Source organism: Hypomesus nipponensis, chromosome 28 (genome assembly GCF_054491055.1).
Source record: "Hypomesus nipponensis isolate SF chromosome 28, ASM5449105v1, whole genome shotgun sequence".
NCBI lineage: Eukaryota > Metazoa > Chordata > Actinopteri > Osmeriformes > Osmeridae > Hypomesus > Hypomesus nipponensis.
Window position 1 is genome coordinate 4,257,771 of NC_140388.1, and position 22,236 is coordinate 4,280,006.

Consider the following 22,236-nt stretch of genomic DNA (forward strand, 5'->3'; position numbering starts at 1 on the left):
TGGGTATATGTAGCTTCAACATCTGGACGGAATGCCAGTCAGAACACATACACTACTAAAGTCATAACATAAAATGTGTACACAATTCGTAACACAAAACAATTATAGACATAACAACAAAACATCCAAAACATAAAAACAAAGCTCAGGGAGCAGGGTCTGCATGTGTCAACACCTTGACAAAATCCCATCCTCAAATTTGTTTAAAGCCCCCCAAAAACACACAAATTAAACGTAGACAATACACGCCTGATCTTAAAGGAAACCCTTGTGTTCTCCAACATCATTCAGAAACCAGAAGGACGCTCTGATAGGCCTTCATCTGGAAACTCTGGAAGTGTTCCTGACAGCTAGGGTGAATGAATAACTCTGCTGACACCATCCAGTCAGGCCGGGGCATGGCAGGGGGACAGGAGCGACCGCGGCAAGCAGAGAAATGATGAGAGATTGAGTGATTGCTTTCACAAGCAGCCGGCTCAAATGTTGAGAGGATGGGCCTCAGTATTCACATATTAATAACCAGACCATGGCAATATAAGCGCTGATAAGAAGTCAGGGTGGAAATAAGGAGAGGGAGTTATGAGACAGCGAGTCAAAAGATGGAGAGAGAGAAAGCGCAAATATTGGAGGGAGAGCACAAAAAAGAACAAGAAATAAAGATCATTCTCAAGTGTGTGTGTCTTAGTCTGAATCTAGCTACTATAAGATATTTACAGGCATACAAAGCATATTGGACCCGACATGTATTGGACATGTAAAGGTAGCAATGCCAAGCATATGATTTAGCCACATGCTCCAATCATTGCATAGCTCAAGGCAGGATCTCAACAGCAAGGTTCCGACACCCTACTACACTGATGAAAATACCTTTTTCGCATCCAGCCCTGCATTCGAAAAATCAGTTGATTGGATTGTGTGCATTCAGCTGAAAGTACTTTTGAACGGTGCTTGGAAATGTTTCCGGTGCCATACTGCATCTCTCCCGCGTGCTGGAGATTCTCATTGTGTCAGGTTGATTTATAGCTATGAAGAAAGAGAGAAAGTCAGGCAGTATATGCACTGCAATGAAAGAACGTTAGAGAAGCCCCCCTTTGGTATGCCAGTGGAAAAAACAAACTTGCTGCAAAGGGAAGGAGATGCTGGCTGTGAGAGGAAAAAACGAGGAGAGAATATTAAAAAGAGTTGACAGAGTAAAGTATGACTGTGTCCCCCTCCAGTCTCTTATTGTGAACTGGAAAAGAATGATTGACACAATTACACCCCGCGGATAGCAAAGACTGGTAAAGATGAATTCATATTTCCTTTCCTCCACTGAGCGCTTCAATTAATTATTGGGGGCATAATGAGAGAAACAGAGCCTAATTATCAATATTTGTCTTTTGATTGTAGCGAAGCCCCTTTTGACACTGTCAAATTCCCATTCAGAAAAACTTTGATAGACAACCATTCATTGAGATTCAAACAAGGTCCAATTGTAGTTCCTTAAGCATATGTTTACATGAAGCTGCATTGGCAGAGATCAATATATCGCAATACATTTTGTCAGTGCAGTCAGGGGCTGTGTTTGCATCACTCTTTGGTAAATGGATCTCCTATTGATAGGTGAGGCAGTGTGGGGACTGCGAGCAGACCTAACTGTAACAGAGCTGCCTAATGGATTTCCATCTGTTTGGTCATGCCCCTTCCGCCAGCTTAACCACAGTCACACATCTGGAGGTAAAGGACTTCAACATATTCCTGTGCGGTTCCTGCAAAGACTTTGATCCTCCACAGCTGGGTAATGTGCATGTCTCTCCAGAAACACACAGGGAATTGCACATAATCTCACAAACGTTTCTGCTAACATGTTGTTGAATTGTATTACGGGATTAATGGCATATGAAAGTCAACAAGTCATTGTGCCACAGAAAAAGAAAACGGCATGAATTGTACATTGCACGTTGATTGGTCAAATCACTTCATAACTTTATAGTCACTTTATACTCATTTTATACTCACTGACTTTATAATTAAGCTGGTAGTAGGGACTGACAATGATGTTTTTAACTGTGTCAAATATTATATTGTTAATCGTAGAATGCTCGACAATATTCAACGTGGTTTTAACATACTATTTATATCATATTGTATATGGTGAAGATTGTAAATTTCGGGGCAATTCAGTTTTTACTGCAAGGCCGAAGTGTTCTTTGTATGCTTTTTGATTTTTTCAATAAATCAACTATTACTACTACTACTACTTTTGACAATTGGAGTAAAAAAGAGCACTAGATAAATTGAGACAACCTTCAAAGAGAGAGTTCTGTGAGGAACAGATAATACACATGTACAATACAGGTATAACCCCCTTCAAAAGTCGTGTTTTGTGTCTGAATAACCCCTTCTCTGTTTAGAAAGGTAGTGGAAGACATGACTCATTTGTTGTTGCTTCCGAGCATGAAATCTCATGACAGATACCGATCCCACACTGTATGTATTATACACAGCCTAATCTAATTGCAGAGCAATTCTGACCATTCTGGTTAGGAAAGCCAGTATGAGTAACCATGTTGGTTTAATCTATACCCGTCATTCAGAATCACCATTCCTGGATGACAAACAACCCCCTGGTTGACTTCTTCCTTGTGGCTGGCATGACACAGAACACACAGATTGTACACCATATTGCCACGATAGAGCAAAGGCCACAAAGTCAAAAAGCAACCAAAGACCTTCAGTCAATTTAATTTAAATGTCTCCATATGACATTACCACTATCTCTGTCACTTTCCTTCTGCCATCTCTTCAGTCCTTCATCTCCTCTGTGTAACCTTGCTTTTCTGATGCCTTCTTCCATTTGAACCCTCCCAAAATGTAATGTCGCAGCCAGTCTTCGCCATCAAGCAGCTCTAACAAATTAGCAGTGAGGATCCGGAGGGACGTGGCAGAGAGGCACACAGAGACGGCTACCCTCCCAATCAAATAAACGCCTCTCTCAATTAAAATCCTTTTATATTTTGGCCATTCATAGCTTATCTTTAAATGAGAGTAACCCTGCCTCACAGGTAACTTTGCTTCATGGAGATCATTTCTACGAGAGAAAACTTTGAAACTAATCTCATGTCCTGTTTGGATTCAGCTCTCTCTCTAGAGAGAGAGACTAAAGCATTGTTTTTTGTTGTGGCAGAGACACCAGCTCACAAGCCACCTGTTCCACCAAGTCTCCCTTTATGTATCTTTCTTTTCGCGACCTCCCTCTCGTCATCTCTCTCCCACAGACTTTCTAACAAAACCCTCTGAATCCTAGCAGCCCCCCCAAATCGCTTTCTATCCTTTGATGCCATCATATAGACTGAGGATACCTTTCAGACAAGGACATTGATTGCAGTCATCTGTCTGACACACAATCGACAAAACTGCCCTCCCTTGAGCCAACCCCATGTCTGCAGCCTGGAGCGAGTCTCTAAAATGGAGGTAGAGTATACGCTTTAGACTTTGTCACAAGATTTATGCCTGATCAGGGGACAATAATCCCGATTAAATCAATATTTCAGAGTTCTGTAAATCATTTGTATTTATAAATCCCCCCTAAGGTTATTCTTAGTGGCAAGACACCAATGTGGGTCCATTGATGGGTCTCCTCAACCTAATTTATTCTTCCATTTGGTCATTACAGTTTGCAACGTCAGTTCAAGTGTCATGGTTAATGGTACCAAATGTTGCACCCAAGTGTGAGATTAACTCACAGTACCTGTACTGTTTATCTAGTGGTAAACTGACATTAGGCTTCCTCTATCAACCATCCATGGCCAACAACACCCCCCTCACAGAATAATGGATAGTACCCAATAGATCAATGGTGTTCTGTGATCAGACACAGAAAAATGTACTTTGGGCATATAAGGATTTAGTAGCTTAACTGTTGCTGTTGTCTCTGTACTCTGGATGTCCTTGTAAGTGGGGCCTGGCCATCCCAAAATTATACATGCTATGTACTTTATGTAAATACTGTATAAATACAATATAATTATACAGTTTGCATTGACCATACACCAAACAATCCTCACTCGTTTTAACATTGTAAACATTGATGATGTTTACAGTGTGGTCAATGGCAAACAAAATACAGGAGCAAAAAGATGGCGGACACAGATATATGGTTTGTGTAATAATCACTGGCTCTTATCCCCTATCAAAGAACCACACCACAAATCAAAACAAGAGTGTGAATTGCAATATGCCAGTGGTCCTGTTGGAGATAAACGGCTCTGTTTGTTGCCCCTGGCCCATCTTTCTCATGTGACTGTGTGTGTGTGTGTGTGTGTGTGCGTGCGTGTGCGTGTGCGTGTGTGTGTGTGTGTGTGCGCGTGTGTGAGTCTGTATTTTCTTTATGGATTCCATAACCATATTTCACTGAACAATTCTCCTGCTGATACATTAGCTAGATTATACATCACTACAGGGGAGGGGATTAGTGTAGGTGCAGTCATACACCTAAAGTAACAATGACTGTGAAAGTAATAAACTATTTTAATGGAAGCTCAAGAAAAAAGGCATGTTTAAATAGGCACATGCTATGGTGTAATAGGTAGGCCTATGAGATTGAAAGGAAATAGAATGGAATGGAAGAAATGGAAGACAGAATTTTGCCAAACAGGGGGATATGCTATCAGAGTCAACAAAGAGAGAGAATATCATAATTGGTTCTTCCATTTTTTATTCTGGCTATTTGTGTTATGAATGATTCCTAACTAAATATGCAAAAAATCGCATAGGCCTATGGGACTACAGTACTTGTGTGCGCTACTTCCATCTAGTGGAATCTAAAAATGGTACCGCTGTTTAACAGTTTTCCACAAGCACTCTTAATTTTGAGAAGCAATTTGAGCACTATTACGGCGATCGGCATATGTGCCCATTGCGCAGTGGCGGTTCTAGACACATTTTACTGGGGGGGCGGGAGGGGGGAGGCAGTGTTTAATCAGAGGGGCACATCAAAAAACGTAAACAAATTATATTTAAACATTAAATACTTTAATTTAACTTTACGTTAAAATCCTCCATTAAAGTCTCTCCCTCTTCCAGCTCCTCAGCTCTGTCAATACCTTTATTTGTTTCTCTCACTTTTTATTTAGTGGGGCAAAAAAAAGGCTGCAATGTCCATTCCTTGTTTCATGAGGACTACTAGAAGAAGAAAAACAATGTGTAAAAAAAAATTCTCAGTCAGCTCAGGGGGGCCAGATGGGGAGCCAGGGACATTTTTACAGGGGCACTGGCCCCTGTAGGCCCCCGTGTAGAACCTCCCCTGCCATCGCGTTCCTGTCAACTTTTCTTGTTTAAAAAAGAAATTGGGTGTTGGTTTCAAACTCAGCAAAATAAAATACAATAATTTTATCAAAAAATATTGAGGAAGATAGTTATGTATATTTTAGAGTTAATAGAAAACAATTGCCGGAACGACTCGGTTGCCAATTGCAAAACATACGAAATAAGACATAACTAAACCAAGATTGTAAAGATTTTTCCTCGCTGAAGCGTGATTTATTTCCAACAACATTGTTTCCCTCAACGAAGGGATCTCCAGAGAATGTAGGCTCTGGTATCTGTACTGGGGGTGGGGTTACATCGACGACGTGATGGCGTAATTGTTCCCTACGTAAACCGTTCGGCGCTACTTTTCAAAAGGTGAACAGGAAGAACAGCCCAACTTGATGAAAACAAGATATTTGAATTAGGGCAAGTGCGTTTACTATAAAACGTACTCTCTTACCTGTCTGGATTAAATTACGGTAAAATAATCTTAAAACAAAAGTATACAGGTATTCTGACCGTTCTTGTTAAACTAGACTACTGTTGCTAGCACTGCAGAAACGTTGCTGACTGAGTGTGGTTTAGTCTAGCGCGTTAGCTAGTCTAGTTAGCTCTAGCTAGTCTGCCATCCGCTGTTCATAATAACACCTTGTTAGAGGCAATATCAGCTAGATGGCTAGTTTCATACTTCTTTTCAGATTTAGTCACAACTGTTACATATTGTCTTACTAGTTATTAACAATACCGCTTCAATAACTGTGCGTAAGTACCCTTTTTTCCTTCCCAGGCAGCAGTTGACACGCGGAATCTTTTGTTTACAAGTATACAAACTAGCACTAGGTTCCAATTGATAACCATCATGAACTTGCTTAAGTATATTCTTTGGATTGGATAGGCTGGCTATGTCAACGTTGTGCATTCAATTAACATCGTCAACGGACCACTCATAGGGAGCTATAGAGCTGCTGGTCTCAGCCAAAAGACAGCGAAGTTGCTTGCTAACACCACGACCCTCACTCCACAGTCAAGATGAGCGCATCCTCTACACCCATCTCCCGGGTGCGTCAATGGGCCTCCCCGTCGATGAAGCAAAAGGGCGCACCCCCTGCCTCCAGTGCCCCTCTCCTCGCATCCTTCCCCGGCAACGACGATGAGTTAGAGCGGCGTCAGAGGCGCAGATCCCGCGTCATTGATCTGCAAGCTGCGAGTGACACCTCATTTAATGATTCTGCCTGTCATAGGTATGGGTATTGTCATGTCCTCCTTCAAAGTAATCCCCTTTCCTACATGTTGACAGGTGATACACGTATTCAGACATTTGTAAACCCTGTGTTTAAATTCAGTGTCACAGGAACCCCTGCTGCAGTGCCCAAGATGTCCAATGCACAGATTTCTGAGCACTACTCCACCTGCATCAAACTCTCCACTGAAAATGTAAGACGGCATGCAAATGCATACTACGCTCAAATTTCATATTTCGAAGGGTTAGTTTGCCATCCTTTCTTTGGGGGCGGATTTGTCATTTTAGCTCTGCTAGCTATTTGAACACCAACTCCTATATTCACTTTGTTTTGTTATTAGTTAAGATATAATTGTACTGATTCCCACGTGGATTTTTTTGTAGAAAATAACAACCAAGAATGCCTTTGGTCTGCATCTGATTGACTACATGGCAGAAATCCTCAAACAGAAGGATTCTGAGCTGACTAACTTCAAGGTACGTTTCCTTCCATTGACTAGCCACTCATTAGATTACCATAGTTATTTTGGCTGGTGAGTATAGAAAATCTACCAGCCTCTTGTATATTTTACCAGAGTTTGGCTGGTGGATGCTGCTAATTGTGTGCCCTGTTTACAAATGTGATGTCCTTTCACTTATTCGTAACATGTCTGTGTCTGTGTTTGTGTGACCAGGTAGCAGCTGGTACTCTGGATGCCAGCACTAAGATTTATGCGGTCAGAGTTGATGCTGTCCACGCAGACGCTTACAAGGTGCTGGGAGGCTTGGGAGCCGAGACCAAGCCTGGGGAAGGTAAGAGGCTCTGGGGATAGGATTCACACCGGTCCTCCTACACGTCTGTGTCCTGGTTCAGCTTCTGATGTGTGTGTGTGTGCGCGCATAGAGCAAAGACCAGGGGCCGAAGGAGAGTTGGAGGAGGGGTCCGCAGCAGGAGAGCTGGCTGCCAAGCAGGCAGTGAAGAGAAAGAGGCCTCCTAAAAGGACCGTGGAGCAAAACCTGAGCAGCATCAACAGCTCAGAGTCTGAGAGGAAATGCGAGGTGAGACAGGGCTCAAATCCTGAGTTTCTAACAGGCTTTCCGCGTGCTCTGGGATGCGTGTGGGTCTCCAGGAGAAGGTTCCTAGCCAGCTGGCTAATCCAGAGTGGCGTTTGTCGTCAGGTGGACCCCATGTTCCAGCGAATGGCTTCTTCCTTCGACGAGAGCAGCACGTCAGGGGTGTTCCTGTCGGTGCTGTTCAGCGAGGACAGCCGCTGCGAGCTGCTGTTCCCCTCCCACATGACCCTGCTGCAGTCCCGCCCCCGTGCCCCCCCACCCACCGGCCAGCGTGTTGCAGCACAGCCCTTCCTGGGTAGGAGACGACAATACGACCCCCCCCCTCCCCCCACACCTGTCTGCACTATAACGTTGTTGCTCTATATGACGTCTCGGTGACTGTGGCTCCCCAGGTGGTCTGCAGCATTCCCAGGAGAAGAACTCCATCTGCCCATCCCTCGAAGACTTCTCCTTCACCAGCTGGGACCCAGAACAGGTTGGCTACCCACACAACCAGCACAGCTAAGGTCCGTTCACACAGAGGACCATAACGAGAAATAAAACGATAAGGATATCGGTCTAAAAATCGTTGTATATTTCAAAGAATAGCCACACCACAACAATATATAGATATAAAACTATATAGCGGAACGATATTGTTGGGGTCACTTTCAGAACTATTCATTTTTTCAGCTGATGAACGATTAAGTACTGACAACCAAGCAGAATCCATTCAAATGCAGACAACATTGAGGAGAAGTTAATTGCTGAGGTTGGTGTGGGCGCAAATATCGTGACCGTTCTAGTTCAAGTTCTCGTCCTTGGTGTGAACGAGCCATAAGTCGTGGAATGCTGGTGCCTGATTGGCCCAGCTCCAGGAGAGGAGGTTTCCGTAGGCCCATGATGTATGGTAATGACTCCCATTACGTAGAGAACATTACAAGGGGTGCCTCTGTTTGTGTGACCGCGCGGCCCCTGTTTGCAGGCGACGAGCCAGCTGCTCGAGAAGATGAGTCGGGGGGAGCACGTGTTTGACGTGAACGCGGAGGCGGAGCCAGAGGAGGACTGTCAGGATTTTGGAGAGGACGTCGATGCAGATTACGAGGGCCAGGAGGACTATGGGGAGGGCTCCAAGGAGCACAAAGATGGCTGCCAGGTCGCGGGGCCACACCGAGGACGGTGAGGCTTCGCCCTGTTGCCAGACTTGCCTGGAGGAAGAGACCAGATGGTTCACAGGCACTTTGCGTTTGTCGAAACCAGCGATAACCTTTATCTTGAGGTTGCTGTTTCTCTGGGTTAAGATGCTATGGGTTAAGAGTTCCAAGTCAGACTCTCAGATTTATCCAGTTCCATGTGATGAAATAAGGGAAAGTGTTTGTCTCATTACAGTAAAAGTCCCACTACAGTTGATGACCTACTTTCAAGGGCTTTTAAAAGTGTGTCACTTATCATGGCAAAAGTAATTGGATTCTATTGCATTGGGTTAGCAGCTTATCTGGAAAAGCATGCAGGAAGCGTTGAAATCCAACTTATTCCTTAGCCCTTCAGGCTAAGTAAGAGCTCACTGGTGCTCATAACCCTTTCTGTTACAACCGGCATTGTCAGGGACGTGATTCCCATCGGAGAAGGAGACATAGCTACCATGTGCCTGCAGCTGTCGTCAGAGCCCAGGGAGTACTCCTACTTCAGCCCCAGGACCATGGCTACCTGGGCCGGCCCGGGCTACTGGCAGTTCAAACCCAAACACAAGCGTGAGTAGCGGGTGGTGCATGAGCATTGGGTCTAGTTTGTGCATGTTCAGCATCTGATATGATCTCAGCACTGGCAGATCTATGGGGTGGCCGCTGCCACCCCTGCAAAAAAGACTAGCCACCCCAAACTCCCCCGTGCTAAAATATATAATCTTTTAGATTATAGTACATTTCATTCAATTATATTGATATTATTATTGTTGGCATTATTCAAGCTATGACGTTATAGTAATCTATGGTGGCATCCGGCCACATTGTCCCTCCACGCCACCCTAGAACTACCTCCTACCCCCCCCCCCCCCCAGGTGAAGATGTCTAGATCTGCCCCTGGATCTTAGAGTATGTATACTTGTTGTTGACGTTCTAGTTTGCTTTCTTTCTGTCCCCTCATCCGGTCTGCTCAGAGGACCACGTGCCCGAGAAGGAGGCTCGCAAGAGGAAGCCCAAGAAGGCTTTTGAAATTGACTTCAACGATGACGACGTGAACTTCGACACCTACTTTCGCACCACGAGAGTATGCTATCCTCTTTCTAATACAGATATGACTCTGGTGGAAATTGCTATTTGCACTGCACCAAATGCTGTTTGCACATTAGGGAAATGACATTTTTCCCCAAACGGTTGCCATGGCGACGGCACACTAACTATGCAGTCGACTCAAACCTTTTCAGTCTTTAGTCCCACCGCTGGGCCAGCCACCTGAACAAATCTTTTGTTTCGTTTGTTTTGTTACTACCAAAGAAATCCTGTGGGAATAAATACAGTTAGAATTACATGTACAGTTCCTGTGGGAATACAAAGTTGAAGTGAAGTGGCTGTGAGCGGTCATCATGATCACATCTCTCCTGTTCCATCCCTCCTCCCCAGGCGGCCACCACAAACACCAAGTCAGCCCTGAGCAGCAGCAACAAAAAGACCACTCTCCCAGCAGACTTCCAGTTCCCCCCAGAGACCCTGTCCCAGCTCAGCCTCAAGCCCTCCAGCACAGTGAGTCCTGACTCCTCTGCAACATCAGCACTGAAGGAGCACAGCTCCCCCTAGCTTTGGAGGCTAACTGTCTCTCTCTCTCTCTCTGCCAGTTGTGTCCGGAGGGCCAGAAGAGGCTGTCTGGAGAGCTTGGGGAAGGCATCGGGGACTACGACTACAACAATGCCAATGACACAACTAATTTCTGCCCTGGCCTGCAGGTCAGCTCCCATGTCCTCAGTGTGTGTACTTGACTGTGCTTCGGTCAAATGCAACCGAGGCTCGGTCAGCCGCCTTCACGAGCTGTCCCTTGAGCCTGTTCCTCTTCTTCCCCTCCCAGCCTCACCTTCCTCTTCCCCCTCATCCCTTGAACCCTTCCTCCTCTCCCAGCATTACCGTCTTCTCCACCCTAAACCTGCTCTCCCCCTAACCGCCCTCTCCCCCATGTCCCTGCGTCTCACGGCTTGCCTGTGTGTCTGTCCAGGGTGGGGACAGTGACGAGGACGGGGGTCCAGATGACATGCAGCCCTCCATGGACACCATGCCCCCCTCCTCACAGGAGCAGGACCACGACTTCACCTACGGGGAGGACCACCTGGTGCCAGAGCCGCACAGGGTGGGTTGTGTGTGTGTGTGTGTGTGTGTGTGTGTGTGTGTGCGCGCGTGCGTGCGTGCGTGCGCGCGCGCAGACAGAAGCCTGACTTGGTCTGTCCCCTCAGGTGAACAAGATCGAGATTAACTACGCCAAGACTGCCAAGAAGATGGACATGAAGCGACTGAAGACCACCATGTGGAATCTTCTAACCGACAGTCCACATGCCAAGGTTTGTTTCCAATAGCTCCCATTTCCCTCTCCAGTTAGTAACTGCTTCAGCTAGCAAATAATAATGATGTATTCATTTAGCGGACACTTATCCTAAGCAACGTGCAGGGGGAGATTCAAACCTGTGACCTCTTGATCTGCAATCAAATGCTCTACCACTGAGCTATACCTACCCCAAACAAATCTTCCCTCGGTCTTTGCTACTATCACTTGTTATCTTTGTCTTTTGTCTCTTACTTTTGTCATTGTGTTTCCAGCAGGAGGTGGAGAACGCGGAGACATCAGAAGTGACCGGGGAGAAAGTCTTCAGCCAGACTACAAAGACCCTGCTTCAAAGGTAGCTACAAACATCAGGCTCTTTGGAGCCTTCCTCTTGGACTGACCGCTACTCTGTATGGGGGGGATGGAACACAGCGGTGGGGGAGAATGTTCTGGTTGAGCTCTTTGTGAGCCCCGAACAGACATGCATCTTTTAAAGCCCCCGCTGTCATCTGAGGAAATGTAAACCCGTCAGGCGTTTACTCGCTTAAAGGCATGGTGGACACGACATGCCTGCAGATGAATAATGGAGCGTTAACACGGCTGTGTGTCTCTGCTTGTGTCAATCACCTAGTCTGCCCTCCACCATGGCCCAGAACCTGTCTGTGCCCCTCGCCTTCGTTGCTCTGCTCCACCTGGCCAACGAGAAGGTGAGTTCTAATGTTTCCACTGTTTCTCAAATGGGGTACGCCTATGGGGGTATGCAGAGGCACTACAGGTGGTACGTGAAAGAAAGTTGAAAATATGACAGTAAATCATGAGAATATGGGTAAAAAAACATATGTATATAAAATAAATCTGGGTATAGGGGGTACTTGGATTCAGAAACAAGGAAAAGGGGATGGAGAAGCCCAAAAAGTTTGAGAGCCACTGTTCTACACCAAGTGCCTTGTGATGATGGCCTCACTAGGATTGTGTTCCTATCTCTTTGTTTTTCCTCACAGAATTTGGAACTGGTAAAGGTGGATGACATGTCAGATATTGTCATCAAGCAGGGCCACTAAAAGGGAAAGCCATGACTGGAACTGAACATTTGAAGATTCTCTTCAGACTTCTTCTCTTCGCCCTTTTTGTGTTTCCTAAATAGTAAACTATGCTGTCGTGTTACAAACACGCCCTTTTTTCTTTTTTTATATTTGGCCTCTTCAGTGTTTTACTGCCATGTGACATTTGAGTATGTGTAGATGCTTCACTCTCAATTCACAAAGAATGTGTACATATTAAAAAATAAAATGTGCTGTCAATGTGTTTTCTACCAGTCTATTATGCACCAGTTAATTTTGTAGTTAAATAATTCTTACTTTACCAACGTACTGAATTCTAGTATCATGTGATCTGTAACCGGTTGGTTGGGGTTAGCAGTCTGCTGTCGGTGAGACTGCGTCAGCAGGGCTTAATTACCACAGGCGCTGAACGGCAGGGTGGAGTCAGTCACAGATGTTAACCCGTAGAAATGATGTTGGTTTTTTCACATAAGGAGTGTTACTGGAACAGGTGTTTTCTTGGCTTAATTCCTCTCAGGTTTAGGTAACATGATAATGATGCACTGACTGATTTAGCACTAAGATTTCTAAAACTGTCAAATGTTCCTTGTCAATCACCACAGACAAACACATAATTTGCTGTATCTTCAGATAAAACAGTGGCCCATTTTCCAGACATGGATTAAACCTAGTCCTAAAGTAGGATACTTTTTTTTATGAAGATCTCCATTGTAAACGTTTTTTGTCTTGGATTAGGCTTAATCCATGTCTGGGAAACAGGGCCTAAAATGATTTGTGATGGCGCTGGGTTGACACCTCTAGCCCTACAACCACATGAGGTCTCAGTGGGAGGTAAATATCTTAGGCGGGGCATTTACCATGTTTAGCAAATGTCGCTATTTAGCAACTTAAGATCATTCTTTCATAGCAGTCAGGAACGGTTACCTGAGACAGGTGCATGGCCCAACGCCCTCGCCAGGAGGTTGTTGGAAGTGGACGGGGAGGGCCAATCCGGTGGAATGTACTTCGAGATAGAAAATTACCAGGAAGTTAACGTCAACGTAATCGACTGCTGAGCGAACATTAGTGTCGCGTAATCGATAAAGAAGTTCTAAAGACTTGCTTATCCCGTGGAGAAGTTGAGAAGTCCAGGTGACATTAAGGAGAAAGATTGCTTACTGTCAAAATGGACTTCGATCCGGTACGTACTCTTATTGTTCGTTCTTGTGCTGGCTTTTGTTTTGCTATGTGTGTTAGTCCATAAACCTATCTTTTTTTCACAAAGTCAGATGCAACTTTGGCCAAGTTTTGACGTCGTGACAAATATGATAACATTGTGAGAACTATTAGCTCGTTCAGAAGAACGTTTCAGATGTTTGCTCAACATGTACGTTCAGGAAGTCGTAACAATGGCGGAACAATGTAGCTGTCCAACTTATATAATTTATTTTTTCAATTATAGCCACCTGCATTCGCCTATAAAGCCAGTTCCAGGCCTCACTAACCTGTACAGCCAGGTGTAACATCAGCTGTTTCTGCCCTACTTTTTCAACTGATAAAGTACAACAAATTGCCTTATTGACCTTATAGAGTGGACCAATTCTAAAGTTTAAATGTTTATGGTAGAGGTTCTTTCTTTAGTTTTTGTATGCATAACCAACATTTGAACCGTATTGCACTATCAATGTCTAAATACCTTTTTTTTGGAGTATGGAACATAATGTTGAAAGTGTTATGCCGTGATCCAATCTAGGGTGTCAAATTGCTATAGGTCCACACAGGCAAATTGCCGACATTCTTGACGCTATGTGATTCAACCAGTTAAGATTGTTTTAGTCAAATGAGACATATTTCCTCTCTTTGGCTGGGCATACACAGCATGCTTCAGATTCAAACATCACAACATCTTATTTAAAATGTCTCAAACGCAAATATTTTACACTTAACTGTGTGTGTATATGTAGCATTTTCACAGATTATAGCTAGACCCGTAGGCTAAAATTGAGTGCTGATTAGTAAACCGTAGATAACTTTGAGGACTCAGTTTGCTTTTAGAAGTATTCTAATCGGATATTATTTAGTCCTAATGTCGTTTGTTCCTCTTACATCCGTGAACTTGTTATTGTCCTGTTTATCTCTCAGTGTGAGTTGTCATCTGATAGCAGGGTACTTTTCAGCAGGCCCCAGCAGAGCCTGGTGCCAGCAGAGAAGCAGGCAAGGAAGGAGGAGACTCGTGTTCAGAGAGGAAGAAACTAAGAATGGAAGAAAGAGAGATGGCAGGGGAAGGGAGGGAGGGAGTCAGTTGGTGACGCAGCTGTTGTCTGTTTCCTGGAGACGGCCGTGTTTTGTTTTTTTGCTAGTGGGGGCTCATGGGACTTGGAGGGGATGCAGCACACACACACACACCAGTGCATGCATCTGTATCAACTAAATTATAGCATTTCAGGTAGCAATGTGTGAGACCGGGCCTTCTTCTCCCTTCCACACAGATAGTTATTGGGTGTCAGACAGTGTTGTGCTTTTCACATCATTACAAAAGACTCTTGGTAGCAGAACCTGTTCGGTTTGTCAATCTCAAGACAGGGGAACACCGACACCAAAAAATAAATGGCTGATCTAAATTCTCTCTCTCTCTATTCCTCTCTGTCCCCTTCTCTCTTTGCCTCCTACCCCTCTCTCCCTCCCACCCCCCCCTTTCCCTCTCTCTCCCTCTGTGTGTGTGTGTGCGCAGGAGAGGGGAGAGGAGCAGGTTCAGGAGGACAAGGTGAAGACGCTGCAGTCTCAGGTGGACGGGGTGAAGGACATCATGACGCAGAATGTGGACCGTATCCTGGCTAGGGCTGAGAAGCTTGATGACCTCATGGGCAAGTCTGAGGACCTGCAAGCTGGGGTCAGTCTCGCAAGCATGCCTTTCCCCGCATTCACACCTCTGTCTCTAATCCTCATCACAACGTTGTCTGCTAAACCTTAATTGCTGCCTTTTCATCTTTCTGACGGCAAACAATATCCTTGTGATATGAGTTCAATCCTGTATTTACTTGTTGGCCACTGAAGGTTGAGAGTGTTTTGCCTGCTTATACTATAAATTGCAGGGAGTTTGGAACCTGTTTATGCTATATGGTCATTGTTCATTGTGTCTGGTAATTCTCTCTCTCTCCTTCCTCTATTTTTCTCTCCCTCCCTGTCTTTCTCTCTCTGTCTCTCTTCACCCCTTCCTTCGTCCTTCTCTTCTGCAGGCACAAAACTTCAAGCAGACGTCCCAGAAGGTGGCCCGCAAATACTGGTGGAAGAATGTGAAGCTGATAGTTCTGATAGTGGTCATCGTCCTAATCATCGTCCTCGTTATCATCCTCCTGGCCACCGGAGTTATCCCCACCAGCTCCGCTGTGGGACCTGTAACACCAACCATCCCTCCCACCAAGCCCTAACCACACACAGTCTCTCTTTCTCAAACACACACACAGAACAACAAAATACACAGATATTCACCTATACACAAATACTGTACATATATCAATCAGTGGCACCATCACAATTGAGTTGGCGCACGCTATCTCGTTGAGAAAGTCAGCAGTCTAACTTCAGTAGGTACTGTTGTCCACAGTTGCACTATAAATCAAATGTGTTTTTACAATGAATTCTGATCTTTTTGATGTGTGCTGGGTTTTATGAATAACCTACATTTGTGAATAACTTATTTGCACATTTGGCCTTATGCCCAATAATGTATAACTGCCCCTAGTCTTGTACAGTTCAAAAAATGATTATATATTTTACCCCATACACCAACTCTCATTGATAATGACAGAAACACTGGTTCACTGAGTCACTAAACTCTTTCATGAGTCTCGTATAATTTCCCTGCCTCTGAGTCAAAACATGGATATGTGTGCAGTGTAAATATTGTCAAATTTCAAGCCCATTCCTTTTGAAACCCCAATCAAATTTAATTGATGGTTGCATGCTTGGGCTTCACAGTTCATTATATCAGTGAATGCAGAGGAAGTGATTAAACAGCGTTTTTTCTTCTTTTTTTTCACACTTAAGCAAGAGTCACTGAGTAGGCCTACTTACATGGAGCTCTGTGAGAATTTTGAAGCAATTCGTGTATATTGTTTTCAAAGGTTGATGTGATTGGAGGTATTGTATGTATGTTGAGATGCAGGCTCTTCTGTGAAGGACACTCAGTCGAAGCCTCCAAACGATGAAGGAACAGGAAAATGGGTGAGACATGATCACTTGTCGTATACTTAATTATTTTTTATTTTCATTAGAGAATTATTTTTTCTTTTCATTAGAGAAGTATTTTACCATTTAGAACAATGTCAGGTATTGGGGACAGGATGTGGGAGACTAAAAATGTGTAGATACCTTTCAGCCTTCTTTTCCTCCTGCCTTTTCACTGAGCTATGCCCTTCCCAAAATCAATGCCAAAGCACATCATCCCTGCTAGAGACCATGTTTACAGAACTCGTAGGCTTTTTAATACATTTGGCAGAGTGAACAAGCCCTTCAGTCAGAATACTGTACATTGGAAGGGTTACATTTCTAGTTTTAGAATCTTTTACAAGCTTACAGCGCCCTCTGGTTGCCATGTTCCATTTTGCTCTTGCAACTTATTGAATAAAATAATGGTCATGAAAGTAGCTATCTCTGTCAGATCAATTAACCAGTATATGTTAAACCATTTTATGGCATATATTTCCATTTCAATCATATTTGCCTATGTAATTAAGTAAGTACATTAAGTAAATGCAGTTTGTTAGGGAATTAAATATCTATTGCCACTGTTACAAACATCTTTTGAGATACGTTATGTATATAGTTATAATTTACAATAGTTGAAGTTGACTCCTATTTACTAAATATAACGGCTATAAACTCAACCCCCCCCCCTACCCACAATTGCATCAATAATGTAAAGTAATATTCTTTAGAATCTTTTTAGCCATATAGATGAGCACAGTTCTTAATCACATTACAAATGAAGGATTGTTTTTAGAACAAGCAATGAGTTATTCATTTGTTTCTTGATTGCTTTATATGTGATGCACTCATGTGTTACTTATTTGGCTCTGTTGTATTTTGCCTTGATCGTTTGAATGGCCTGAAACTGATAAATTTGAGACAATTAAATAATAGATGCAGACTGCTTTTCATTCATTATTGCTGGTGGTTCAATTATTAAATAAATAGTATTTAGGATACTTTTAGAATTTCCCTTCCTGTTTCTTTCTGTTTTTCTCATCAGAGGAAAATGTACCATATAGAAATAAGGGAAATGTTGTAATGGGCTTAAGGGGATTTTTTTAAATGTTAACAGCTGGTATCATTCTGAAATGGGAAACTATTTGAGTATTTTACTGTTGATCTGAGATACATTGTCCTCAGACACTCTTAAAAATTAATGGGTATACATGACTCAACCCTGACATGTGGTTTCAACAAAGCATGAATAAGAACGTGTTGTTGTATTCGAGTAACACTATTCTCTCTGATGGCCAAACCTGTTTTCCTGTGACAACAGATTAATACTCTGGGTTTAGGGGCTGTTTCCACCAAACAGGATGTCACAGGACATATTCATTTTGATATGAGTCATGTGGATGTGAATACAACATTCTGGACACTGCACTGTAGAAGGAGGGAGAGTTGGTGAACACGTCCTTTGTGTTTTTTTGTGCTGCCTCCCAGAAGTGACCCATTGTAGCAGCAATCAGCCTGATGCATTCGTCACAAGATGGCTGGCATCTGCCTAACCGACACAGAGTCACACAGTTCAACTCGCTCTCAGCTGTCTTTGAATATGGTACAGTTAGGACTCTGACAAAACCTGGCTAATTGGGTTAATAGTTAAGTAAATGTTTACTTATGAGGATAGCAGTCCTTGTTTCTCAAGCAAGTGCTTCTGTTTTCTGAAAGATTGGTTACCATGTTGACGGGAAGCTGGTTGCAATTGAAAGGGGTGTTGAAATTGTAGCAATAATCTAAAACGTTTGAGTAACCAAGATAGGCTTATTCAGAATAACCAACCCCTTCAAATGCAGTCTGGTATAACTGCCATGTTTGAGACACATGCCCTCCATAAACACCACACAAAAAGACAAGGACACCTTTGTTTTAGATTTGGAGTCTGATGTTTCCTCAACTCTCATATGACCAGTGTTGGGAGGGTTACTTTTAAAATGTATTCCATAACAGATTACAGAATGCACCATACCCTAAAATGTGATTTGTAGATTACTCAAGGTGAGTAAGGTATTCTAAATACGTTGGATTACTTTAAAATGGTATTGGCTAAATTATATTCAATGCATTTATTAGGCCAAAATGAACCCTGGCATGTTATTTACATCACATCGCAATCATCACCATAACGGTATGTGAAAGATTGTGTAAAAACACTAAGGGCGATACAGAATATAAATCATTTTTTAGATTTATTTACTCCAAGTAACTTACTGCAAGTAACATTAAGAATATGTTACACCTTTCTAATACTTAAGAACTTAATACTAAATGGCAGCATGTATTTTGTCACCATGCCGAAAGTTTAACTACTGTGAGTTGTGTGGGGGTATGGGCATCAGTTGCGACGTCACCTCATTTGGGCCTTGGCCTGCCTAAATCACGACACCGGATCCGCAGAGACCAGAGCGAAAGTGTGAGTTGGGAGAAGGAAACGAAAGATTGAGAGCAGCGACCTAGAGAACAAATTTGAAGTGAAACCAAGATTAAAGCAAGTGAATTAGGAGCAAGGTTACCCAACGACACACTTAAAGTTCAAATGCATTGGATTCGGTGACTAACTTGAGAGTTAGTGACGTGTTTGAAATGGTAAGTAAAAATGTTCATGACTACGAAATTTGAATACCGTTAAATCTTTGATCGTCTGTATCGCCCGTTACCTCTATAGTATGTGCAATAAAGTACGTGTATTTTGTGTGTGTGTGTGTGTAAAATGTATATATATATATATATATATATATATATATATATATATATATATATATATATCTAAGGGACATAGTAAGACCGTAACTAGTTGTGTTTTGTATGCGGTTTGTGTGTATATAAATATCAAATGTAAAAAAATTTTTTTAAATGATTGTTGGATAAAATAACTCAACTCGTGCTTTTCAATTATGAGAGAATAGCAAAAATAAATCTCAAAATGTTAATAGGAACAACTGTGCCAGTTGTAAAAAGTGTTTCTTTATACCCATAAAAGTGATTATTATTACATTTTATCTGGCAAGGCTATTGGCCCTCAGCTTTTGTCCATTTTTTTGGAATAGAGAAATAATACGTCAACTGAATAAAGGAGTTGTTTCCCCCTCTAAAGCCAGACACACTTATCTGGGCCACAGTGAGAGAGATGGGAGGAAGGAAGCAGGCAAGGAGGGGAGCATGAATGATCGCTGCTGGTTGAATTTTAAACACAGACTATTGTTCAGCATTAGGACTTAAGTGGTGGGACAAATCAAAATTGTTTCCTTGTCAGAGGCCTAGTCTAACCTAATTTCCGCTGAGTAGGCTACGGCCTAATTTGTGCTATTCTATTCCAAACTCGACATGATAAATACAAAACTATGCGTCTTAAGAACTTAAGTGATAACTGTTATACTATACTTAATCATATATGAAGAGTGAGATCACTAACAGTGGTGAGATTGCACTTGTTGAGTTCACCCTCGTGGTTTCCTGTCAGGCTAAGGTACTCAGCATCTCAGCTTTGAGTTCTCCAGGGCTGGCTTCCTCATCTGACACCGAGGCCAGAGATCACAGAACCTGTCAGGACACAAATCATACTTACTAGAACCTATTATTGCACTTCAAAATAGCTTGTTGACATTTCGTCTTTTTTCTGCAATGTGTTGCCGGTGCTGTGGCGTTAAATAAATATTTCTGTGGGCTGTTGTGTTCCTCAATTGTCTTCATTTCATGTGTGTGCTAAAATGCCTTCCCCAGAAATAGATTACAAGTTGATCAGTAATATGACATCTGTAATCATTCAGATATAGCACCCCTTGTTGAGCACTACACATTCAGCACACTGAAGCTAATGTTGACATGCTGCTGTGTTGACACACTGCACCTGGTGTGTGCTACACTTTGGTTGTGGAGAAGGTGCCCCGTTGTGAACAAGTGTGCAGAACCACAGATTATATATTACAGCAGGTGTTACTGTTTGTTATTAATACAGCAGCATCATAGAAATCATCAAATGTCAAAACATTTGTTTATACATTTTAGTTTTTAACATGTTTTCTGTTTTGACTTTCCCGGTGGCATCTCTTAGGAGAATGGCATGAGCCGTCTGCAGAAGACTCAGGAGAAGGTGGAGGAGGTGAAGGTCATTATGCTTGATAACCTCAACAAGGCTGATGAGAGGTCTGGGAAGCTGGGGGAGTTGGAGAACAGGGCTGACTCATTACTGGCAAAGGTGAATGGAAAACAGGAAATGAAATCAAATAAATTAAAGAGCCACACTAGGGCTTTATTTAACACAATAAAGGCCACAATACACTTGACACAATTGATATAGATGTTGCCAATGGAAACTGCTAATGTGAAGCTACCATAGCCAGTAGTATTGCTCAAAGTTGTCTGTCATGGCTGTAGGAGTCATTGAATCACAGCACATCTTTATATTTTAGGAGCAAAGGTAAGAAGACACAGAAGCTCTTTATTAGTATCTCCTGGAAGTAATGCCCAGGGTCCAAAGGAATGCAAGGAATAACCAGGAAATGTCATATTGGTATCTATAAATACACCCTAGGTGGAGTTGGAAAGGAAAGAATGCACATTTTACATCCTGATTGCAGTTTATGGGGATATTTTTATCTAGGCATTTCCTATTGTTGAGATGAATGATCGTCCACAGTAAACGAAGGACTTCCTGTTTGAGTGGGTTACTGGGATAAACAACATGGTCTGTATTAACAAACTTTGCATTAACCGTCTGCAATTATGTTTTCAGAGTAAGAATTTTGAAAAGACTACAACGAAAGTAAAGAACCAGGAGCGATGGGAGAACATGAAGATGAAGGTGGTTATGGCAATGGTAGGGGGGATTGTTCTTGTCGCTGTAATTGGGATTATTGCATATTGTTTGTCAGGCTCAGAAAACAGCACCACAAGCAAAGACAATCATCCTTCTACGACCACTGAGCCACCTAGCTAAATCAGGTCAAGCAAGCCCAGGTGGAACTCACAGGTGGTCTACATGGATGGAAGTCAGATTGCAACAATTGGACAAACCTTTTCTTTTCTAGGATTTCCTGCATGATATTGTTTGAGGCAAAAACATTTCAAACGACAGTTTGTTATCTATTTTTTGTTTAGAGGTGTTCTGAGCTGTATGCTTCCTGTGCACATCCTGACATGGTACCACCACTAGCTCGGCTGCTTTCTCTTGTTCAACGGTAGCGTCTTCTGCTGGCCCTAGTCAGTATTCGCTGGTCACAACTCAGAAAAGGTCCGCCAGCACCACAGATATGGCTATTGCATAAACTCTCTGTGATCTGTAATGAGAAATTATAAAGCTTCATATGGATATCTCTGATAAACTAGTAATATTTGAAGTATGCCAACATCCACACATCTTTAAATGCATAGTAAGGGTGATATATGAACAGTCATGACAACCACGTATCCTTTTCTGCCTTTGTGGTTGGGTTAACAACTTCACTCATTGGACATAAGAAAATATTGATTTGTCTTGATAAGTTGTTATGCTAGTGTGGTTCTGTCATTATGCAGTGTAGCCTATGTATTTATTTTTCAGTAAGTAAATTAGCCATAGCGTCAAATGTGCTGCTGAGTCTAAACGTGATTTAATTCTTGTGTCCTTTTAGATAGGGATTTTTTTATAAGGTGTCTTGTTCCTTTCCTCATATTAGCCTAGCCTAGAAGGTTATGCCTACAAATAGATTAGTCCATGGGTGTAAGGTTTTTGTGCATAAAACATTTGATTAACTGCCACTTTACCAGTTTAATACAATTTGGTGCATTTATTCACGTCAATGCAATAAGCTGTTCAGAAGATGAATACTTGATTGTGTACATTGTGTACTCAAACATTTCAGAATAAATGATAGTGAAATAAAA

The 22,236-nt window shown here is 42.7% G+C and overlaps 3 protein-coding genes across 7 annotated transcripts; all 3 read left to right on the forward strand.

The window, feature by feature from the left end:
• Nucleotides 1–5,615: 5,615 nt before the first annotated feature.
• Nucleotides 5,616–12,384, forward strand: ncaph (non-SMC condensin I complex, subunit H). Of its 4 annotated transcripts, none has more exons than XM_084695346.1 (18): nucleotides 5,616–5,768; nucleotides 6,314–6,530; nucleotides 6,633–6,723; nucleotides 6,914–7,006; nucleotides 7,204–7,321; nucleotides 7,413–7,567; nucleotides 7,688–7,877; nucleotides 7,975–8,057; nucleotides 8,547–8,740; nucleotides 9,167–9,312; nucleotides 9,717–9,826; nucleotides 10,180–10,299; nucleotides 10,392–10,499; nucleotides 10,763–10,894; nucleotides 10,998–11,102; nucleotides 11,359–11,438; nucleotides 11,715–11,790; nucleotides 12,085–12,384. In XM_084695346.1, the coding sequence occupies exons 2-18, from the start codon at nucleotides 6,319–6,321 to the stop codon at nucleotides 12,142–12,144; spliced, it is 2,073 nt and encodes a 690-aa protein (XP_084551472.1). In that variant the 5' UTR covers nucleotides 5,616–5,768; nucleotides 6,314–6,318; the 3' UTR covers nucleotides 12,145–12,384. The 4 variants fall into 4 exon arrangements, with proteins under 4 accessions (XP_084551472.1, XP_084551475.1, XP_084551474.1 ...); XM_084695349.1 differs by having other exon boundaries at nucleotides 11,362–11,438; XM_084695348.1 differs by having other exon boundaries at nucleotides 5,643–5,715.
• A 742-nt stretch (nucleotides 12,385–13,126) lies between these two features.
• vamp8 (vesicle-associated membrane protein 8 (endobrevin)) lies at nucleotides 13,127–17,272 on the forward strand. The gene is made up of 3 exons (XM_084695351.1): nucleotides 13,127–13,324; nucleotides 14,855–15,013; nucleotides 15,360–17,272. Exons 1-3 carry the CDS (start codon nucleotides 13,310–13,312, stop codon nucleotides 15,549–15,551), a joined length of 366 nt encoding a protein of 121 aa, XP_084551477.1. The 5' UTR covers nucleotides 13,127–13,309; the 3' UTR covers nucleotides 15,552–17,272.
• A 1,479-nt stretch (nucleotides 17,273–18,751) lies between these two features.
• Nucleotides 18,752–22,236, forward strand: vamp5 (vesicle-associated membrane protein 5). Of its 2 annotated transcripts, XM_084694301.1 has the most exons (4): nucleotides 18,752–18,960; nucleotides 20,426–20,569; nucleotides 21,107–21,190; nucleotides 21,472–22,236. In XM_084694301.1, the coding sequence occupies exons 1-4, from the start codon at nucleotides 18,958–18,960 to the stop codon at nucleotides 21,553–21,555; spliced, it is 315 nt and encodes a 104-aa protein (XP_084550427.1). In that variant the 5' UTR covers nucleotides 18,752–18,957; the 3' UTR covers nucleotides 21,556–22,236. The 2 variants fall into 2 exon arrangements, with proteins under 2 accessions (XP_084550427.1, XP_084550426.1); XM_084694300.1 differs by having other exon boundaries at nucleotides 21,107–22,236.

What these genes read in the sequence shown, in the direction of transcription:
- vamp8 (XM_084695351.1), top strand. An exon ending in CTGAGGACCTGCAAGCTGGG is followed by an intron (nt 15,014 to 15,359) that starts GTCAGTCTCGCA and finishes TCTCTTCTGCAG; the next exon opens with GCACAAAACTTCAAGCAGAC.
- ncaph (XM_084695346.1), top strand. Translation starts at nt 6,319, where the DNA reads ATGAGCGCATCCTCTACACCCATCTCCCGGGTGCGTCAATGGGCCTCC. An exon ending in CGAGACCAAGCCTGGGGAAG is followed by an intron (nt 7,322 to 7,412) that starts GTAAGAGGCTCT and finishes GTGCGCGCATAG; the next exon opens with AGCAAAGACCAGGGGCCGAA. An exon ending in GCGGGGCCACACCGAGGACG is followed by an intron (nt 8,741 to 9,166) that starts GTGAGGCTTCGC and finishes CGGCATTGTCAG; the next exon opens with GGACGTGATTCCCATCGGAG.
- vamp5 (XM_084694300.1), top strand. An exon ending in CTGACTCATTACTGGCAAAG is followed by an intron (nt 20,570 to 21,106) that starts GTGAATGGAAAA and finishes TTATGTTTTCAG; the next exon opens with AGTAAGAATTTTGAAAAGAC.